Consider the following 21,835-nt stretch of genomic DNA (forward strand, 5'->3'; position numbering starts at 1 on the left):
CAAACCAGTTTATCTTTTAAAAAAAGAATATAATAATTATTTTAGTGCAAATGTTAGGAATAACATCTTTTATATAGTACATTTTACACCTTACTACACATTCCATCTGGTTTGATCTACGTTTGACCAAGTCAACCTACCGCATTTGGGTTCATACTTCCAGTATGGGTGTTCTCCTCCTAATGTCCACTAGAGAGCGTCTACTCACAGTAGGGTGGATGTAAAGAAACGTTCCAGAAAGGCATGGCAACTTTCAAAATAAATGTCACTAACATTTCAAAGAGAAGTGAAGGATTGAGGTATTGCCTAACTGAAGCTTTGTATTGTACTGGATTTTTGTGGAGACCACGATAATAAACAAAATAAAAAAATAACGAATTAATTAAGAGAGCATTTGCAACATAGAACAGTTTGGTCAAAAACATATTGCACAACTCTGTGAAACTAAATGAAAAATAATTAATGTAAGACCTACTGTAGTCCAAAATTACTGTATAAATGATCCTCAAAGACAACTATATATATATATATATATATATATATATATATATATATACACACACAGTATATAAAAAACACACAGATAAGCCATAAGCCAACAGATAAGCCATAACATTATAACCACCTGTTTAATATTAAGTAGGTACCCCCCTTGCCACCAAAACAGTAATGACCTGTGTATTCTCATACGTTTATAAGGAAACCAGCATTAACCCTTTTCAGCAGTTAGAGCTGAAAGCTGGTTTTCTTTCCTCTGATCACTTTATGTATGTCCTGACCACTGCAGCGTAGGACATCCCACAAGACCTGCAGTTTTGGAGTTCTTCTGTCCTAGTTGTCTATCAACAATTACAATTTGGCCCTTCTCACAGTAGCTACATACATATAAAATATCCCCTTCACAGTGACGCCTGGAAGTGGGTATAAATAATATATATTGGGCAGCAAGTTAACGTTTTGTCCCTGAAGTTGATGTGTTCAAAGCAGACGTAAGGATTTAAGTGACTTTGACAAGGGCCAAATTGTGATGGCTAGACGACTGAGTCAGAGCAACTCCAACACTGTAGGTCTTGTGGGATGTTCCCGTTCTGCAGTGATGAGAACCGACCAAGGCTGGTCCTTCACTCTGATTCAATATACATTTTAAGTAGTAGTATTTAGTACTTAAGCAGGTGGTCATAATGTTAAGGCTGATTTTTTTTATTATAATTAATTTAATTATAATTAAATTTTATAATTTAATTATACATTTTAATTATGTAATTGAAGCAGTAGCGGTAGAGAGACTTTAATTTTGACATGTAGGTAACAGGAAGTTCAGTCCTAATGTTTGGCAGTGTATTCTAAAGCCAGACGGTTAGCGTTTGTGGATTTTGGAGCAACTCTTTGAAATATGGTAAGTTATTAAACTCTTGTTTTAAAAGAAAAAGTCGTTTAATATTCTACAGGTCTCCTCTGTTGGATTAACAGTGGAAATACATCCAAATAGAAATGAATGAATGGCAGATGATGGAGCTAACACAGCAAGCCAGCTATCATAGTATAATAATAATAATAATAATAATAATATCTCTACATGAGTCGCAGTTTTTATTGAACTAAAGATTTTTTAAAAAATTACCAGAGGGCAAATCAAAGTTTACTTTCAGTAGCTTTTAATTTAGCTTTTCCAGGTCGGACAAGCCTGGTTATATCTCTATATGAATAATGAATATAATTTTTCTGTAAATTATAAAGAGAAGTGTAATTCAGCCTTAAACACGGTAAATATATTCAGACTGATAAATGAATGCTCAGGTCAGTTTGTGTTTCTGTTGCTCCTGAGAAAAGATAGAGAAGGTGTCCCGCGATGACGTCACTGGGAGAACATCACTGCCTCGGTCACAATGGTGTTTAATTAACACACAGCCCAGCCCATTCAGGTATTCAGGGGAAAGAAAAGAGCAGACAAAAGAAGCAACCCAGAGTCAGTGGAGAAAAGCAAACAACTGTTGTAACAGAAATGGGATCATAAACCAAAAGCGAGACATTCAGAAATACAGGACAGAATAGATGACATAAGGAGAGGAGGAATCGAATGGTGGAAGTATTAATTGCATACAGCAACCTTAATAGCACTTTAATCAGAGTAAGTAAACACCCAACGGGTCTCCGTGAGCAATGACATGACAGTGAGACTGGCGAGCAGGTACTGCTCTCATGCAGGAAATATATCCAGGAGAGACTACAGTAAATGAGAAGAGGAGGAGAGGCATCGCTTCAAGTAACTAGGGAGAGTAAAAAGCAATGTTCAGAGTAATTTAGAATGGGGAGTCACTGATCAGTAAAGGAAGCATTTAATTTTAACTTTATTTTTTTTGAGGAAAGACTGGACTGAAAAGTTGTCTTTAAATGATTGGAAAGCTGAGGAGAGCGAGATCTATAGGGGCGGTGATGAAACTTACAGAACTTCTGTAACTAAAGACGCGGTGTGTCCTGAGAGGAAATGTGACAAGAAGAAAGGGTTTGTGGAGGTGCCAGATAAAGCAGACAAAGTGTTCAACACAAAGAATAAGTCAAGACAAGATCAGGGAAGCATTAGACACATTAGACAAGTAAGGCTGGTCTGGAAAATTCGGTTTTACGAGGCCGGGAAGATGAAGGGGAAATGACACCTACAGTTGGCGATAATATAACCACCAGTTGGCAGTAATGTAACCCATGTTAAACAACAAGGAAGCAGAAGAAGAAGCAGTGTCAAACATCAGTAATAACACCTATGGTTTTTTGCTAGTTTCTGTACAAGAGCTGTGAAGTTCAGAGTCATGTTACAGAGGAATGCAGAGCAGAAGCAGTGAAGACAGTCAACACTGCACTCAAACTCCACTTGACGTAATGCATGGAGCTATACAATGTGAGTTTTGACAGAGACTCAGCTCGGCTGTAAAATGACGGCTTGATGTTATAATTTTATCCGTTTCAGAGTGGTTAAAAGTGGAGGTGGACTGACTACAGGACTAAAGCACTAATGCATTGCTCTCTTTAGGCCGAGATAATGCAAGAGCTAATCCTTCATTTCGTTCATTTATCTTCTATGCAGTGCAGCTATGCAGGGTCGCAGGGGACTGCAGCCTACCCAGGAGGCTTGGGGCATTGCAGAACACACACACCGGGCAATTTGGGAACACCAGTTAACCTTATCTGTATGTCATTGGCCTGTAAGAGGAACACTGAGACAGACACAAGGTGATATCTTACATGGAAAAAGGGTTTTTATTAAATTATAACGGGAAGATTTATAGAAAAGATTGGGGAATTAGGGCAGGGAATTTATTTAGAAGCATGGTGGCATAGAGCAATGGCAGTGGCAGATTAACAAAATCGGTGCAAAATGGAAGCAGCTCTCCCAGACTCCTTAGAAACATGTTCGCATTAAAAGTCAGAAGGCCCTTGCAGCAACAGAGCCAATGTGTCTATCGCGATCCAGTAGCGGTGACGGAAATCCAAAATCTGTGGCATAGTAGCCAGTCTTAGGCAGTGGCAGCAGCATGTCTGTTATCCAAAACGAAGAAGGCAGCGGACGGTTTCTTTACGCAGTCGTATTGACTGGACATAAATAAATGCAAAAGTGCCGGGGCAGCTAACGCAGTCCCTTGGTGTCTGCCATATTAACATGTTAATTATAAAGAAAAGATTCAAGTCGTTAATGATGTTTTCTTTAGATATTAATATTATGCATTATTTTTTTTTTGTGGTAGTGTGTGGATATTACTAATATCAGTCTAAATGGCTTATATTGCAGTCCCATACTATTCTACTTGTTCAGCCTACCAAGAGACCAGAAGGGAGGACATATGCTGATTATGAATCTGTTAATGAGTGCATGGAAGGTAAGATAATCTTTACATCCCTGGTATAAATTTACAATTATTTTTATTATTTCCGATGTACCTGCTGTGTACACTAGACCAAACCCATAAGGAAAAAAACAACCACTGTAAACACTGTTTCTTTATTTATCTGAGATGTTTTCTTTGGGCAGGAGTGTGTAAAATGTACGAAGAGCACCTAAAGAGAATGAATCCTAACAGTCCATCAATCACATATGACATTAGTCAGCTGTTTGACTTCATTGACGACCTGGCAGATCTCAGCTGCTTGGTGTAAGTAGGCTTTCTGTACAGTTCTGCAAAGTACACAGATAAAAGCCCTTTTTCTTTCAATCACTCACCACTAAAAGGAAATCAACCAACCATGGGGAGAACCTGCAAATTCCAAACAAGTGTACCCAAGGCAGGACTCGAACCCTTGACCCTAGAGGTGCAAGGGTACAGTGCTAAAAATGATGCCCCTGTGCCACACAGATAAAAACAGTATTACTTATTTAAGCAGCTGTAAATGTTTGTTGGACATTGTGACAAAGCAGACAATATCAGACCAAAGCTGTGGGTGGCTCACACCTCAGAAAGCATCGCAAATTAGCAACACAAATTATAGTAGTGACATAATAATAGGATTTTTGTATAAAAGAATAAATGAATAACCCAGCAAAATTACTAATTACAATTTAGCAAATATTTGAACACACACAACTTTATATCTAATTAACTTTTCTGTGTGGCACTGGCACTGGTAATTGAATCAAACCTATGAATTTGTTGTTTATGGTGCCTTAGTGGTTTGCACTTTTGCCTTACACCTCTAAGGTTGGTGTTTTAATCCACAGGGCTCTCCCGTTTTCTCACACAGTCCAAAGACATACATTGTAGGCTGCTTAATGTTTCCAAATTTCCTAGGGTTTATGATTGAGTGTGTAAGTGTATGTGTGATGGGTTGGCACTCCATCCATAGTGTATCCTGCCTTCTGCCCTGGTTCCAGGCCCTCATGACCCTACACAGGATATCCAATAAAAATAATAAATTAAAAGATTTTAAATTGAGTTCAGAGTATAAATTGGATAATATGAATTGCCTTTTAAAAAAAAAAAAAAAAAAAAAAAAAAACCTTTTGTAATTTACTGTATTTTATGGTAAAAGTGGATGGAATCGTGACATAAGGGGCAGGAGTTTAGGTTTTCTGTTTTGTGGGTTTTTTTTTTTTTTTTTTTTTTGGTCTGCTGCCTGGACAACATTGTTTTAGAAGAGTAATATATCATCATGTCTGTCCTTCCATTCCCTTGGCTTTGTGATTGATTTGCGTAAATCCTCTGGATCCGATTCTCGCTATGTATTTGCTGAACTGGAAATCAGAATTTATTTTATTCCCAATTTTCAGCCAGGCATGAAGAGTTATTCAGCTCTTCATGCCAGCTTTGATTTGCAAACTATGCAAACACCATAATTTTTTAGGAAAACCACTCTTTTGGGGAGAAACATTACTGCATACCCTGCATGCAAAATAAATTTATCGTGCAGAAATGTCACTGCAAAATAGATTGCTCACAATCACTTTGTTTCTGGCTTTCATCCCTCAGGTACCGAGCTGACACACAGACATATCAACCCAACAACAAAGACTGGATCAAAGAGAAAATTTATATATTGCTGCGCCGCCAAGCTCAGCAGGCTGGGAAATAAAATGCCCCAAATATGCTGTTCAGAGAGCTTTTACTTTTGAGGAATTTGGCAGGGAAGTTGGACACTTTAAAGAGAAACTGTTTCTAAGCATATAAATGATCATGGCCAGATAATTAGATAACTAATTCTCAATTTGAGTCTTACATAACCACTTTAAGTTCATTAAGACCATTGGAAAAAAATTACTACTGGAGTTTAGTTCCTACCCCAAACTAACACACTAAGCTTAATATTTAGATGACTCTACAGATTGTTTCTAGCTGAACCAGGTAAAGTAAAGGGCTCGGACTTAGCTCTACAGGCCAGTAAATGTAAAGCCTGAACTGTACAGTTCTGTGATGCATATGACTAGAATGAACTAGAATGTCTACATGAAAATGTGATTTGGAACTACTTTTGTTTTTATGTGTACTGTTTTAATTAAAATTATTTTTCCTGCTTGCATTAAGTGGACAAGGAAATATCTCTTTACAGATTTTACTCCTCCATAATTAAATAATTTCGTTTAATCTGTGTTTGACTACTTTGTGTGTTGTTATAACCAGCTAATTGTTACAGTATAATCATGTTAATCCTTATGTAAATTGACTACACTTGGCACTGATCTAATTTCTGGGCTCAGTTTTGGGCTGACACCAGCAACAAAATAATGGGTTAGATATTAGAAAGGGAATTCAAGGTAATCCTATAAGAAATGGAAAAGATGGGACTTTTATTTATTAATTTTTTTAAGAAAGAAATTTTAACTGGAAATTTTTTTTATTTTTCATTAAATTTATACTTTATACTTTATATTTTACTTGTAAATACAGGAGCTTAATTGAATAATAAAGCCTCGGTTTTGTTGATGTTTGTAGGTATGTCTAGTCTGTTTTTTTTATATTTCCAGCAGGTGAAAAAATATATATTAAAGCTTGTTAGGTTTAAAAAAAAACAAAAAAAAAAAAAACATCAGATGCAAAACTTAAGTATCTTTAGTGTTATCAGAAAAGAAAAGGTGTCATCTATTAAACCGATCCTAAATATTTTCTTTTTACATTTTCAACAGTTCTCATTTGAATTGCTAACTCAATGTGTATTATTCATTTTAACCCTTCTGTATTCTGTAGCAGTGAACTATTTTATGATAATTTTTTTAAAGAAACGGCAGTATGTGTAGTACTCTCAATATAGCAGACTAAACTAACTAAGCAAGACGAATCCCAGTTAATTTTCAAATCAAACATCAAAATGAAGAAAAACATCCCTGTCACAATGTAGTGTGTTTGTTGGTACCTTGTAGGCTCGTTTGACTATTTCATTAAATGTCGAGCTTCACACACTGGACACTGTTTACACAGAATGTTGTTAGGAACAAAAAAAATATTACTGGTAACAATTCTGTGTGGGGAAACACCCCGCTAATAAGTGAGGTCAGAGGAAAATGGCCAGATTGGTTTGAAATGGCAAAAAGGATATATAGTGGTAATTCATATAATCATTCTTTACAACTGTGGTAAGCTGAAAAGCATTTTATGATGCAGAAAACCTTGAACCTTAAGATGGATGGGCCACAACAATGAAAGACCACAATGGGTTTCACTCCTGTCACACACAGGCTCACCCAAACTGCAAATCTGAATATTGTATTAGAAAAAGAAAATCACTGTGTCTTTTCCTGTCTTCAACTGTGTAGTTTGGGTAATATGGTATATATGCTAAGATGCTTTTCTGCCCACCACTGTTGCAAAGCGAGAGTTACTCCAGACTGTGTAGTCTAATCATTCTCCTCCAATATCTTTTATCAACAAGGTGTTTCAGCCTACAGACTCCCCACACAGGATGCTTTTTTTTCTTTGCGCAATTCTGTTTAAACTCTAGAGACTGTTGTGTGTAAAAAATCCCTGGAGATCAACAGTTACTGAAATGCTCAAAGCAGCCCATCTGGCACCAACAACCATGACACAGTTTTAAAGTCACAAAGATCACACTTTTTATTTACCCTTTTGTTTGATGTGAAGGTTAAATAAAGCGCTTGAGCAGTTGTTTTTACATTGTGCTGTTGTACTTGATTCCCTGAGTGGATAACTGCATTAATTAGGACATGTGCAGGTGTTCCTATGGAAGTGGAAGGTGAATAAACATCTATTTGTATGTTCTACTGAGTTAATTCTACTAAGCTATTGAATATTTAAAAGATAATTTGCGAATGTATTGCTGTCTACACTGATCAGCCATATCATTATGACCACCAACCTAATATTAAATAGGCTGCCACCAAAACAGTTAAGAACACTCTAAGTTAAGTTAGAGTGTTCTGACACATTTCTATTTGCAAAAGCATTAACCTTTTCCTCAATTTCCTTCTATTGGATCAGACTGCACGGGCCAGCCTTCACTCCCCATCAGTGAGCCTTGTCCACTCATGACACTCTCAGCAGTTCACTGGTTTTCCTTCCTGGGGTCACTTTTGGTATGTCCTTACCACTGCAGCCTGGGAAGATCCCACAAGAGCTTGTTCTAGGGTTGCTCTGACCCAGTTGTCTAGCCATTGCAATTTGGCCCTTCTCACAGTAGCCACAAAATCAATTTAGTTACCTTTTTTTCTGAAGTTGATGTGTTAGAAGCAGAAAAGAATGGGCAAGCAAAATGATTTGAGTGACTTTGACAAGGGCCAAATTGTGGCGGCTAGACGGCTGGGTCAGAGCACCTCCAACACTGCAGGTCTTGTGGGATGTTCCTGGTTAACAGTGGTCAGGACCCGAGAAAGGAAAACCGGTGAACTGGCACCCGGGTAATGTTTGGCCAAGGCTCACTGATGTACTTGGGGAGCAAAGCCTGGCCTGTGTAGCCTGATTCAATAGAAAAGGTTAATGATGGTGTTGTCAGAATGGTATGGATTAGGCAGGTGGTCATAAACCCTAAGGCTAATCAGTGTATGTTATGTTTCAGTACACTATAAGCAGGTTTAATGATGTGTTTATGTGTGGGGTATACTGAGGTGGAATGGTGAAGCAGGCTGTGAGGTAATAACGACGCTCCTGAGACGCGCGCGCACGGAGCCGTTGTACAGTAAGTGCTCTCGTGCCTCTCTCGCCTCGTGTCACTGCACAGTCACTCTGTCTGACACAGGCGGTATTTTTAAAGAGTTTCCCCTTTTTTCCCCTTTTCCCCCTCTCTTTATCTCTTTCTCTTTCCCCCGCTGTTCTGAGCCGATGAGGATACACCAATCGCTCTCTCTCTCTCTCTCTCTCTCAGTGTGAGTGTGTTTTTTTTTTCTACCTTTGTGTTGAGATCGCCTCACACGCTCGTGTTTCTCACCCAGCCCAGTCTCCCCCATCTCCCCCCTCACACTCCTCCCTCAGCATCTCAAAAGGCTACTGAGTGAGAATCGATGGCGCAGAGGCCCGCCTGACAGGACAATAAAAACCCACAAAGAAGCGGTGAGTTTTTTTTTCCTCTCCTTCGCCTTTCAAGTTATATCACAGAAATGACAGGCAGCGAGGCGAGATGCGCTCGGCGTGCAGGCGTTAAAAAACCCAGCGCGTGTTGTTATTCCAGCTGCCTCTTTTTTTGTTGCTACGAGGCAGCAGTCAGCCTCCCTGATACCCTTCCTCAGGCAACATCACATCCCCTCATTCTGCTCTCTCTCTCTCTCTCTCTCGCTCTCTTATATACGCGATGCATTAAGACGCATCACTTTAGGAAGATGTTATTTTATTTTTGCACCAAAGAAAAGAGAGAGAGAGAGAGAGAGCAGGTCACTTTTAATAGCTTGGAGATGTGCTGGTGTTAAGCGTCTCGTGCGCGGTCTCATTGTGCGCTGCGCCACGCCGTAACGAGGCTTAAATGCGGATTGCGATGCGTAAATAATAAAAAAAAAATGCGATGTAGTGCTGTTTGGAGGAGGTCTGGCTGTTTAAAAGGACCACCCCTGCAAAATAATGAAGAGACGATGTGTAGCAGCGGCAACGCGTTTTAATTGAAGGCGATCGTCCTGTACTGCTGCTGCTGCTGGCGTGTCCCTGTTCCGCCAGAGCTGATGCCCAGAGTGTTTACATACCCACCCTGAAGCCACGATGTCATTATTAACCTACTGAGAATGTGCAATGCATTCCCAAGGTCCTCTCACATATTATAACATGGTACCTAGATTACATCATTAGAGCTAGAACTGGGTTTGTTTCCTCAGCCAGACATATAAGGCCAAGCTCATCTTAATGGTGGGTGATATTAAAAAAAAGAAGAAAAAAAAAAGGTGTGGATATAATGTGTAAAGTGGGCTTTAAAATGTGCACAATGTGCCTTTTTGCGTAGTAATGTGTAGATGTTATCCTTATGAGCCTGTTTTTCCCCCCCCTCCTTCTCTTAATTAACACGAGTGATACCTGTCTTTAAGTGCAGAAGAGAGTGATGTACCTGTTATGGGAGTTCAGCGCAGGGTGTCTGGCCTCCCAGGCCCTGTTTCACTCCCTGATGTGTGGCCTTTGAGATGTCCACCATCCCTCGATCCTCCCGCTCTTAATGGAGCCCCCATTTTCTGAGGTAAGAGTGTGCTGCTGCCTAATCTCCTAACCCTAACCCTAACCCTAGATGAGCTGTAAAAAGAAATTATTATGATTTTTAAGTTTTTATGGATTTTGGTATATAATGGACTGGATACTGATGATGTGCTTTCGAGGCCTGCTAAAATGAAAAGGGAAAAAAAAAAAGCTCAGATTTACATCGAAATGTATGGTGTTAGCTTGAAACACCAACTATTGTCCAAGCTGGCTAGTAAATTTAAAGGCCAAGGGTTTATATACACCTTGGCTAAAGATTTTTAGTCTCTGTTTTTATGATGCTACACATTTCATGGTACCATGCATTCTCTTTATTAAGGTAATTAGGGCATCCACTTTGTTTTAAAATATCGATTAGAGCCAAATATATTTCCACTATATTATAATTACAGTTGGTCACAATTTTACATAAATCAAGTTGACCGCCTCTTTAAACAGTCTGGATGATTCTAAAAACTGCTGTATTGAATTTTAGAAGCTTCTGATTTAAATTACACACATAATTGCATACATACGAACATATATACCTACATAATTACAATGCATCTGGGGCTGTAAAAGTGCCTACAGTTTATTCTGTGCCTTTTTCCTCGTCCTTTCATGAGCTTGGTTTATGCTTGGAACAATCTTTAAACACCTGAATGCATCAAAGGGCAACATAGAATTTTACAGAAATCTAAAAATTGTAGGACCATACTGAGCTGGCATCATTTAGGAAAAAAGAACTCCCAGTTAATTAACTCCCAGTTAATTTAAATGAAGTAAGACATATAAGACATATGGTGAGCTACATTCAAAAAAATGTTTGGCCCTAATGATAAGTACTATGCTTGGAGGAAAAGGGTGAGGCTTTTAATCTGAAGATCACCTTCCTAACTGTGAAGCATAAGCGTGGCAGCATCATGTTGTGGAGATGTTTTTCTAGAAGAGCAACTCAACATACAGTATATGTACGGTAACATGAAATGTGTTGTGTAGTTGTAAAAAAAAAAATAGTTTGGATGTCTTATGTGTATGTAAACCTTAAAGACAGAGTTGTATTTGGTTGGTTATAGATGTTATAAATGTGTATGGATTATTGCATATGCTGGGACTTCCTTTAACCAGATTTCCTTTAACCAGAGTTATTGATTCATTGATTTCCTTTAACCAGAGTTAAAATTGGATCTTACTCCAAATGTTATCTAAGTCTTGGAACTTGTCACATTATGATGTTTCTAACAGTTTAACATTCTACCCATTTGTCTCTTTCACATGCCTCAGTTGAAATGGAGGATGAAGATGGCACATGTTTACTTGATGTGTTGTGGTAAGTTCTACCAGACTCTCTGTAAGATTATAGATTGTAAATCTCAGGCCACTGTGTTAGATTTGATCACAATGCTTTATACTCATAATAAAGAACGATAAGTGATTTGCTCTATCTTTTGGATGATCCCTGTATTTGTTTCCATGTTACTAGTGACCCGCAAGCCCTGAATGACTTTCTTCATGGGACAAAAGAGGTTACTATATGTTTTTCAATATCCTTACACAAAACAAACAGTAACTTAAATACACATTAAATGAGTAATGTCAATTTACTTCTTATAACACGTAGAATAAAAGTCATTAATCATGTTAAAAGGATGAACATAATTAACTAGATTATTAAATGGTTGTAAACTGTCTGTGTTTGTATATGGGAGAGACATTTTGGAGACTCATGAAAGTCCTCACTACAATTAGTCATCTTCTCTCCTATCTGTTCAAGCAGCTGCTAAGTGGAGACCTGCTCATTAATCCTTCCTCTGGGGAGCCGTCCCTGTTCACAGACACGCCGGTAAGTCTGGGCCTCTGTCCCCATTGAGCAGATGAGGAAGATTTTCATTCTCCTTTAGATCCCCATAACATGCATGTATCCTTATTTCTTCTAAATGCAACACTACTTCTCATAACAACTGTGGACTGTTTCAAGAGTTGGCTTCAATTTCTACTTTCCGATGACATATTATTTATGTACATTTTTCAACTCACTAAATGTTCCTTCCTCTTTTTCCCTACCCAGAGCCCTGTCTCTTTGTTGGCAGACGATGCTGGCTCTCATGACACGCCTATATCAGGCTGTGTGGATCTCTCCTTCCTGGATGAGGCCTTACTGGCCTCACCATCAGGAGGAGAAGATTCTGATGAGGTATGCGAACCTCCACAAGTTGAGGCAGAAGTGCCACAACAACAGGAAGAGGAGGAGGAGACATGTGACATCCTACAGCAGAGTCTCCAGGAGGCTGACATCACTGAACACACACTGGCTTTAGAGGCAGGTCTTGCCCAGTCTAGTGACGCACTCTCTCTCTACCCATCTGGTATACCCCCACCTTCGCCTCCATATATGTCTAAGCCACTGAACATGTCTGGGATCACAACATTACCCAGGGACACACAAGTTGCAGTGGAGCCTCCTCAACCATCCCTGTTGGCTGTGGGCCCAGGTTGCCCCTCACTCAAGCCCGTACCACCCCAGTTAATGGGACTACTACCTGGGAATGTCTTTCCTGCACCTCCCACATCTGACACAGCCTTCTGCCTGAGTCGTGCACAGGGTTCAAACATGATCATTCACAAAACCCTACCAGGCCTTACACTGAGCCCTGCTGTTAGGACAGCAGCACCGCCAGAGATTATATTGCAAAGGACCCGTCTGCCCATACAACCCAAGCTGCCAGTCAACATCCAGCCTAGACTGGTACAGATAAGCCCAAAACCATCAGAGCAGAAATCATCTCCAGGACTTAGTTTCATTCCTTCTGCTGGATCACAAAATATCTTGTTGTCCTCTCCGGTAGGCCCCAGGCAGCCTCTGCCATCACAGTCTACCACACTGAACAAACCTGTGAGTTTGCAGCTAGTCAACCAGGGAGGCTCAATTGTTTTTCAGCCACAGAGTCTTTTTCAGGGCCAGAGCCACTTTATATTACCTAGTCAAGGTTCTGTAAACCAGTCTGCAAGTGTCTCTAGGCCGCTACTCAGCACGCCAAACAATCAAATGCCAAGCGCAGCCCCTTTGGCAGGACAACTTGTTGATGGCTCACAGATTGTAACAGTACGCCCCAGGCAACTAAATTTTAGCCCTGTGTTTACCACTCCGACTGGACAGCTCACACTCAGGCAGGGAGCTCTCCTGTCCGGACCCCTGCAGCTTCAGTCAGCACCTCCTACCGTCTTCCAGATGCCGGCGCAGCTAGCGGGGACCTACTCTGCTCATGCACAGGGGCAACATAGTGGTGTTGTCCACACTCCTGCCTTAGGAAAGCAGATCACTTTGATCAACACTCCTGGTGTGCTTGCTCCTGATATGACCGCCATATCAATAGTGAACGGACCATCCGTAGTGCAAAGCTTGCCCTTTGTGTCACAGACACAGAGATCTCTGGCAGGGCCCCCAGAGGAGCAGCTAAGTCTTCCACAGACCCCAATGCTTCTACTGCCTGAGAGAACTGCAGGAGATAAAAATGCAACTAATGAACAAATACAGAATACCTTACAAGTAAGATGCTGATTTTTTAAATATTTTTCCTTTTAGAAAAATATTGTGGTTTATTAAGTAGCATATGATATACCAAGCCTGAGTATGATGGTACGAATTTACCTGTTCTTTGTTTACCTGTTCTAGCAAGACACCCTGTCTCCTCCAGTTTCAGTGCAAGCTGACGTTGCCAAAATGCACACGCAGCCTTCCCCAGTCATTACACTTTCGCAGGCACCACCAGAGAGCAACAATTCCCCTGAGCCTGTCACATTATTGTCCAAACACATAATTACGCACCCAGAGAAGCAGCAAGCTGTTGAAAGAGCCCACAGATCACCAAACCAAACATTCGCGCACCATAGCCTACAGGTAAATCAAGGAGTTGAGTTATTTAAAGTTTGTTATGGTTCTGTTTAGTCACATTTTAAGTATTGGCAAGGATTGGTATAAATATTTTCAATGCATACCCTTGCAGGAAGCACTTAATCCTTCAGCCTCTGCTGAGTCCCTGGACAGTCACATCTCTCCTGCCACTAGTGAGACAGAGTCCTCATCCATGGTCCTTGCTGTGTGTGCCCCATCTGAGGTTCTCTCTGTGCTATCCGAGTGTGGAGGAATCCCCACTCCAGTGCATTCTGGGTCAGAGCATGGTGACATGTTAATCTCACCACCCATAACCCAGTGTTCGGGAAGTACTCCTTCGACCATGTTTCCGACACCCCCACTTTCAGACAGACAACCCTCCTCTGCATTTGTGGTTCTCAGTGCCAAAATGCAGGGGCAGGAGGAATCCATGCTGTGCATGAGTCCTTCTTCAACTCCGGAAAAGATGTGTGTTTCTGAGCAACAGAATTTAACCATCCCTGTATCTGCTAGCCTCAATGGAGTCCTGGAGCCTGGCCTTAATGAAGCGCGGGAGCACATGCAACAAAGCAGTAAGTGTATCTAACACGTACAGCGGAACTCTTATGTGCAACTGCAGCTAGCACAATACATCAATTTTCTTTCGGTTCACATTAGAACTCAGAGTTCCTGGTGTAGTGGATGATGAAGACATAGCCTCGATGGACCTGCAGGAGAGTTTCGAAGGCTTGTCATCCATGGACACACAGAGCCACACTGCTCTTCAGGTGAAAACGCATGTTGCTCACATTTCTTGCTAATTAAATGTCAAATGTAAAATGTCAGTAGAATTATTGTACATAATTTACTGCATTCACAAATAGTGTAAATAGTGACTCATGAAGCAGTTCAAGTGATTCATACACATCTTGCTACCTCAGGTGCCCTGTGTCAGTGTCAAGGCAAGAGAAAGACTCACTCCAGCAATGCGTCAGCAGAGGTCAACAGAAGTTCTTAGTATCATTAGTATTGACAATATAAATGAATGAACATTTCTTGCTTTTTTCATCAGAATGTTATAGGCATGTGTGTGCAATTCACAGGATGAAGCAGCAGTTTTGTTCAGACTATGACACTGTTCATAATCCAAATACTCGAACTCGGTTCACGTCGCTAGAGGATGCTGTGAGACACCTGTTGCCCTACCATACCTGTTCCAGAGCCTTACCCAGCCAAGCTGATCTTCTTACAGGTTAGTATCCAGTAGTTTATAGTAAATAATTTACTACTTTTACTTGGTCTATTACTTAACAATCCAGTTTCTTGCTTTTAAATATATATATTTTTTTATCTAATAGCAAGCGAAGTGGTTTTAAAATAAATATCACATGCCATGCTTTCTTATTCGTTTGTGTGTAGTGGATAAGCAGTTTGAGAATGTATCAGGGCTGCTGCTAAAATGTACAACAGACATGCTTAACAAATACAGGCAGCTCCTTCTGGCAGAGTCTCAGGTGAGTCAGAGAATCCCACATTTAACAATTCCTCATGAAATGTACCTACCTCTCATGTCAGGAATTTATGAATAAATGGGATAAGATAATATAAGAGAAATCTTGATTAATCCAGAGAGAAATTGGAGTTCTGCAGATCTACAGAATAACAGTCACGGAAAGCTAAAAAAGTATTTTTGGGGAAAAAAGTTACAATAAAAAAACACAATACACAACATAACCTAGGGATACTCGGGGGAGTTGTAGCTCTGAGGGTTAAGACACTCAGTTATTGATCAGAAAGGTGTTGGTCCAAGCCTCAACCTTGCAACCTTGAAAAAGGCTGTTAACACAAAGGCCGTTCCAGAGGTAGTGTATCATAGCTGATTGACCCCAGGTATGAGATATATATGTGGCTTAGTGGTAAGCAATGTCGCCTTGCACCACCAGGTCCTAGGTTTGATTCCATGGAGTTTGCATGTTCTCCCCATGCTTGAATGGTTGGTGGGTTTCCTTCTGGTACTATGGTTTCCTCAAACAGTCCTTAAACAACCTGCAGATTATCCAAATTGGTATTTCCAAATTGTTCGTAGTGTGTGAATGTTGATCGTAAGTTCTACCACGGTGGTACAAAATGGGAATAAGTATAGGAATAAACACTATGATCACCAATGGCCTCCATGGTCCCTAGTTGGTCTACAGACGTTCCTACATGTGTATATATAACGCACACACCCCGGGACAGTGTAGTAGTACGTCTTGAAGAGCCATTTATGCAAATATTGCACATACTGTGAGTAAAATTGTCCAGCAGCTGTGAGAATAAACATATATAGTGGCAATTCACTCCTCATCAGCAACAAGCAGGTCAACAATACCCCCGCTGTACAGAGACTCATTAAAGAGCCTAATAGCTGCAGATATAAACAACCTTCCATAACACTCCTTAGAGCAGTGAACCTGTCTCAGACTGTTATAGATGGTGCTCTTTTGTTTTGTTAACACTTTTTCCATACGTTTAAATATTTAAGGATATAACTCACAGCTTCAACCAGGAGTTCTTAGAACTATCAACCTTCCCTGAAATGGTCGCCACAAAAAGACACATCTGTCTGTGGGTGCTGTCGCTTTAAGATTTCCCAAATCCTAGTGTACACAAAACAAGCTCCATAAAGACATGGTTTGCGAGGACCTCATCACCTTCCATCACTACCCGAAGCCTCCGGGATCAATCGGAATATGGGCTCAGTGCTGACCTCCTCACTTGACATCATTGCCTGCCTTCATTATATGACCATAGACATGTTTTGAAGCCAGTGCAAAGCCTTTCCAGAAGACGGCAGGTGTTATAGGAGCAGAGTAGATGTTGGAATGAGTGTGATGATCTGGTGTCCATTTTTTTGGGCCATACACTGTATATACAGTCAGGTCCATAAATAGCTGATTATTGACAAATCTATTACTATAGGTTTCTTTTGTATATTGGAGATGAAATTAAATTAAGGGGTAATTACAGGTATTTATTTACAAACAGCGTAGCACTTATAGAATTTTTATTTATGGAAAAGAAGCGGAATTGTTGTGCAATTGATAAGTCACATGATCACACCAAAATTCAACTGTGCATGCTTTTTAATGACTGAATATAAAACAAGTAATACAAGCAAAAACTCGTAAAAGCTGCATTTACCACTCATGGCAGCCCTGACTGTAAACTGGAAGTGGAGGGCTGTACTTAATTGTGGAAATGATTGGCATCAGAACTATGTAATTATACTGTAGCATTTTGTTGTAAATCCTTATAACAGCTCTTGTCATTAATCTGTGTAGCAAGAAAGTCCTTCTGCCGAGATGGTGATGCTAGAACGCTTGTTCCTGCAGTCTGAGCGCCTCTTACTTGGGGAGGAGAGACGTAGAGCAAGAGGCGATCCAGGTAGGCTCTTTTACTCCGTTGTAATGCAAAAAAACACATTCTTGCTAAGATTTTGTGACCGGTTTGGTTTCTAGACATAAATTTAAAAACTCATAATCAGGTGGCTCATAAAGAATAAACACCAAATACTTAGATATACAGTGCAGCCTTGGATTGCAAGTAATTGTCTGCGAGCGTTTTGCAAGACGAGCAACATTTTCAAATAAATTTTAACTTAGTAGTATGCATTGAGCCTAGTCTGATCACAACTGAGCCAATGATTCGTCTCTCTCACGTGCACTATGGGATTGTGGGTATTCGTCTCCCATGCTCAGTCTTTGTGCGTAGGTCATTCATATAGTCAACATTCGTACACGCGTGTACTGTTTACTATATCACTGTGACCACGTGTGTGCACACGTGAAGCTAAAGCAAATGCCATTAAAGATACCAGTTACCAGAGTCTCTCTCTGTCAGACAGGAGTGATGTTAGTCAGTGTTTTTTGCGCGACTGTTATTAGAGAGGTTTCTTGTTAAAGAGGTTTACTGACAGAGCAGTGTTTCCGTTAGTTTGTAGCCTCCTCCCTCCTCTTGCCTTACTTCAGCCTTGCACACACATGCGCATGCGTGCATAAACATGCACACAAATGCACAAACACACACTCTAACAGAAGTACTGCTCTGTCCGGATTATGTTCAAAGGTAAAGTGGAAGTTCATTTGTTTTTAGTTCAATTTATATTTTGTATTTATTATTTTTATATGAATATTTTTTAGGGTTGTGGAACAAATAATTAGCGTTTCCAATATTTCTTACGGGAAAATTCACTTATATAAGTAACATATAAATGTTCCGAAATACAAGCACGCTTCTGGAACGAATTATGCACGCAATCCAAGGTACCACTGTACCATTCATAATGTATTCTTAATACATTAAAAAAATTGTTTTAATAGTGTACATCGATCAGCCATAACATTATGACCCCCTCCCTGACATTAAAAAGAGCAAAATTGTGACGGCTAGACAACTGGGTCAAAGCAACTCCAAAACTGCAACTCTTGTTAGATCCTTCCAGGCCGCAGTGGTCAGGACATACCAAAAAGTGATCGCAGGAAGAAAAACAGGTCAAGTGGCAACAGGGTCATGGGTGGACAAGGTTCACTGGTGCACATAGAAGAGCTACTGTAGCTCAAATTGAGGAAAAGGTTAATGCAGGTTCAAAAAGAAAAGTGCCAGAACACACAGAGATTCACTGTTTGAGTGGCAAAGAGACCAACTTAATATTAGGCAGGTGGTCATAATGTTATGGCTGATTGGTGTAGACTACTGTATTAGTTACTAATACAGTAGTCTACACAAGTCATTTTCTGCATTTTATAGGGATTTAACCAACTACAGGGTGGTGTGATGTATTACCATGTGTAATTGTTTGCATATCAGCACAGTTTTTTTGTTGCATGTTTATTGTTTCTTGAGGAATTTGCAAATAATTGCATTTTTCATTTATTAAACCTTATGGCTACATTTAATAAAACTTCCCAAAACAACTATTTTTAAGAGGCAAAAACAGCCTTACTTTTTTCTTCTTCGAAATGAAAAAAAAAAAAAACCACACACACACAAAGATTTTTATCTTATTAAGAAACCGGAAATCACAGAAGCCAAAAATAAAATAAATTTATTAAAAAAAAACTAATATCACACACCAACAGCCTAGATGGCAATTCCGGCTACATCATATGTCCTTGTAAGCACTTACTAAAAAATAATGTATTTAATTAAATCATAGCAATTGGCTAATTTAAACACTGTACATCTAACACAGATGATGGAGAAAATTTAATCAGATGTTTCTCATCTCAACCCCATTTGATGGTTTACAATAAAGATTTAATGCTGAATGTCAACTAAAGTTTCTGTTATCATGGAGGTTACTGACTAGAGTTTGATGAAACTTAACCACATGTGCATGTGACTCATTTAACAGAGTCCTTCCTGATGTCCTTGCGTAAAGCATCATGGCACCGAGGCATGCCGCCTCCGCGCCATTCTGATGCCTCGGCAAGTCCCCCGTCACCCCCTGCGTGGTCTTTACACTCAGACAGACCCCCAGGTCTTAAAACGTACTGCTCCAGGAGCAGGGGAGCTCTGCGCCTTACCATCAAGCACGAGTCAGGGTCGCGCAAAGTCATTCATAACTCCGCCTGTGACGGGCCACACGCCCCCACCGGACATAAACGCACCTTAGACAGGCAGCTAACCAACAGAGATGGGAACGAACAGGAGCGGCAGGAGAAATCACTCAGCCCTGCAGAGACAAACTCGGGGCGGAAACAAGCAGCGGATGGTGTGGACATGAACAGGACAGCCTGCAATTCCATCACAATATCAGAGCACAAATCTGAAAGAACGGAGGGATCATTTCCAGACGTTCACCCCCCAGAGTTCAAAAAGAGCAAGCTGGATGTTGCAGACGGTTTGGGGGACGAGGGTGGTCTAAGCGAGCACCTGCAGAGTGCTATAGACAGCATCCTGGAGCTCCAGCGGCTTCAGGGACCTGCAGCTCGTCTCAAACCCAAACTGCAGCCCTGTGCGTTGGAGCAGAACATCAGCTGTGTGCTGGAGGGAGAAATGTAACACACCGAACAAGACGAGGAAAAACAAGTGCCGCTTCCATCCTCCAGCTGAGTATAACCAACACTGTCTGTCTGACATCCATAACAGACACTAAATTCTTAATTTGTTCATTCCCACTTTACCTGGGGCTCTGTATTAGTAAAAGAAAGGACCTGGTGTGAAGATGATCAATTTTATAAAGGAGTAGAATGAGAGACCTGGTACAAATAAATCAAGTGGAGCACCTATTTTTTTTTTCTTTTCTTTTCCCCCTAAGATGCTCCACGGTAATTTTTATAATGTTGGGTTTAGTGTTAAGTAAGGAAGCTTCCAATGTGCTTGATTTGTGCCAACATTGACAACGTTGTCAGTCGCATTTGCCGAGTGCCTGTGTGTATTGTCGTCCTTTTTGAATGTATGTCTGTGTGATAATTGCGATAATTTATGTGTGAAGGGGAAGAGTTTGCTTGGTTCTATAGATATAATACAGTTTAAGAAAGTTTGTACATTACAAGTTTATAGTATATGGATCCTGACATCCATTTCAGCTTGTTTATCCCCAAAGAACACACACACACTTCATTCTGAAAATCACCAGCAAAACCTATTACTGCATTTAAGAGATTCTTTTCTTTAAAACAAATGGTCTCCACTTCATATTTGCATAAGTTATCGAAAGTAAGATGTTCTTCAGTTAAAAATTAGCAGGTGTTACTTTTGTCTGCAGTAAACTGTGATGCATCTTATCGGTTATCAAGGAGACAAAAAAAAGCTCTAAGAGATATTGTTTAAAAAACAAAACAAAAAAAAAACAAGCAATAATGAGCAGTTGGTCTTGAATACGTGGTTGTGCCTCAGTCCAACTTCTAGTCGCTTTTGCTTTCTGTATCGTGATTCCCAGCCGTTTCATTGCCTGTATTCTGGCATTAGAAAAATATTCTGTTCAAAATATCAGCAATATCAGTGGATCATTGGGTAGTCAATGCTAATTAAATTTATCAGGATATTTAAAAAAAAAATATATATATATATATTCCATGTTTTAAAAATTAGCTCTTATCCATCAATCATTTTAAAGTTAATGCCACATCCAGATTTTTAATGTTGGTCGTGTTTGAATTTTTCTTGACAATCTTAAAATTTTGTTAGTGCTGTATGTCACACAAAGTAAAAATGGTTTTACAATGAGGCGGTAGGTCCTTTTAAAGATTCAGGATATATGAAATATATGGATGTGGAATTATGGGTGCTAAGGGATTTAACAGTAACTACGAGGGATGGAGTCAGATAGATGTATAAATGATGGATTTTTTTTTATCACATCCCCACAGACATTGATAACGATGTTTGACATGGTCTCACTTTTCAACTGTAATTTAAACACACACATCCCCCCCCACCCCCGACATGCTATGCACTGGTAAACGGTTCAGTACTCAAGTCACAAAAACCAAGGTGACCGTATAATGCACTTAACCCTATGAACTGTGATGAGCCCTAAATGTGACAAGGTGCCACTTTTCGATGGATGATGTCATTCTTCTCCAGTCATTCTCTTCTTTCAGTTTCTTAAATACTGTGAATATCGTAGCATGTGTTGGACACCGCTTCAGACTACGACACATTTTACTGACAGATTGTTCTGATGCCAAAATCAAAGAGGCCTTAATTCTGCAGTACCAGATTGTACAAAAAGTGTTAAATCCCAACTAATGACTCTTTTGACCCACTGTCATGTTAGTCATTCATTTGAAACATATAAAGAGAAAATCTTTTGTATACATTTTTACAAACTATTTATTTAACTGTGATTTTGTAAATAATAAAAAGTAAAATTGTGAATGGAATGCTTGTGTAAGGAGTA

At 39.9% G+C, this 21,835-nt stretch overlaps 2 protein-coding genes across 2 annotated transcripts; both read left to right on the top strand.

The window, feature by feature from the left end:
• Positions 1 to 1,309: 1,309 nt before the first annotated feature.
• Positions 1,310 to 6,069, top strand: LOC128535893 (enhancer of rudimentary homolog). Its single transcript, XM_053509976.1, has 4 exons — positions 1,310 to 1,396; positions 3,782 to 3,869; positions 4,022 to 4,142; positions 5,454 to 6,069. Exons 1-4 carry the CDS (start codon positions 1,394 to 1,396, stop codon positions 5,554 to 5,556), a joined length of 315 nt encoding a protein of 104 aa, XP_053365951.1. The 5' UTR covers positions 1,310 to 1,393; the 3' UTR covers positions 5,557 to 6,069.
• A 2,817-nt stretch (positions 6,070 to 8,886) lies between these two features.
• si:ch211-168d23.3 (BRD4-interacting chromatin-remodeling complex-associated protein) lies at positions 8,887 to 20,737 on the top strand. The gene is made up of 14 exons (XM_053510206.1): positions 8,887 to 8,978; positions 9,940 to 10,080; positions 11,361 to 11,406; positions 11,560 to 11,602; positions 11,854 to 11,919; positions 12,145 to 13,623; positions 13,750 to 13,974; positions 14,081 to 14,540; positions 14,626 to 14,735; positions 14,889 to 14,947; positions 15,051 to 15,199; positions 15,367 to 15,461; positions 17,271 to 17,373; positions 19,343 to 20,737. Exons 3-14 carry the CDS (start codon positions 11,366 to 11,368, stop codon positions 19,990 to 19,992), a joined length of 3,480 nt encoding a protein of 1,159 aa, XP_053366181.1. The 5' UTR covers positions 8,887 to 8,978; positions 9,940 to 10,080; positions 11,361 to 11,365; the 3' UTR covers positions 19,993 to 20,737.
• Positions 20,738 to 21,835: the final 1,098 nt, after the last annotated feature.

The sequence above is a fragment of the Clarias gariepinus genome, chromosome 13 (genome assembly GCF_024256425.1).
Source record: "Clarias gariepinus isolate MV-2021 ecotype Netherlands chromosome 13, CGAR_prim_01v2, whole genome shotgun sequence".
Taxonomy (NCBI): Eukaryota; Metazoa; Chordata; class Actinopteri; order Siluriformes; family Clariidae; genus Clarias; species Clarias gariepinus.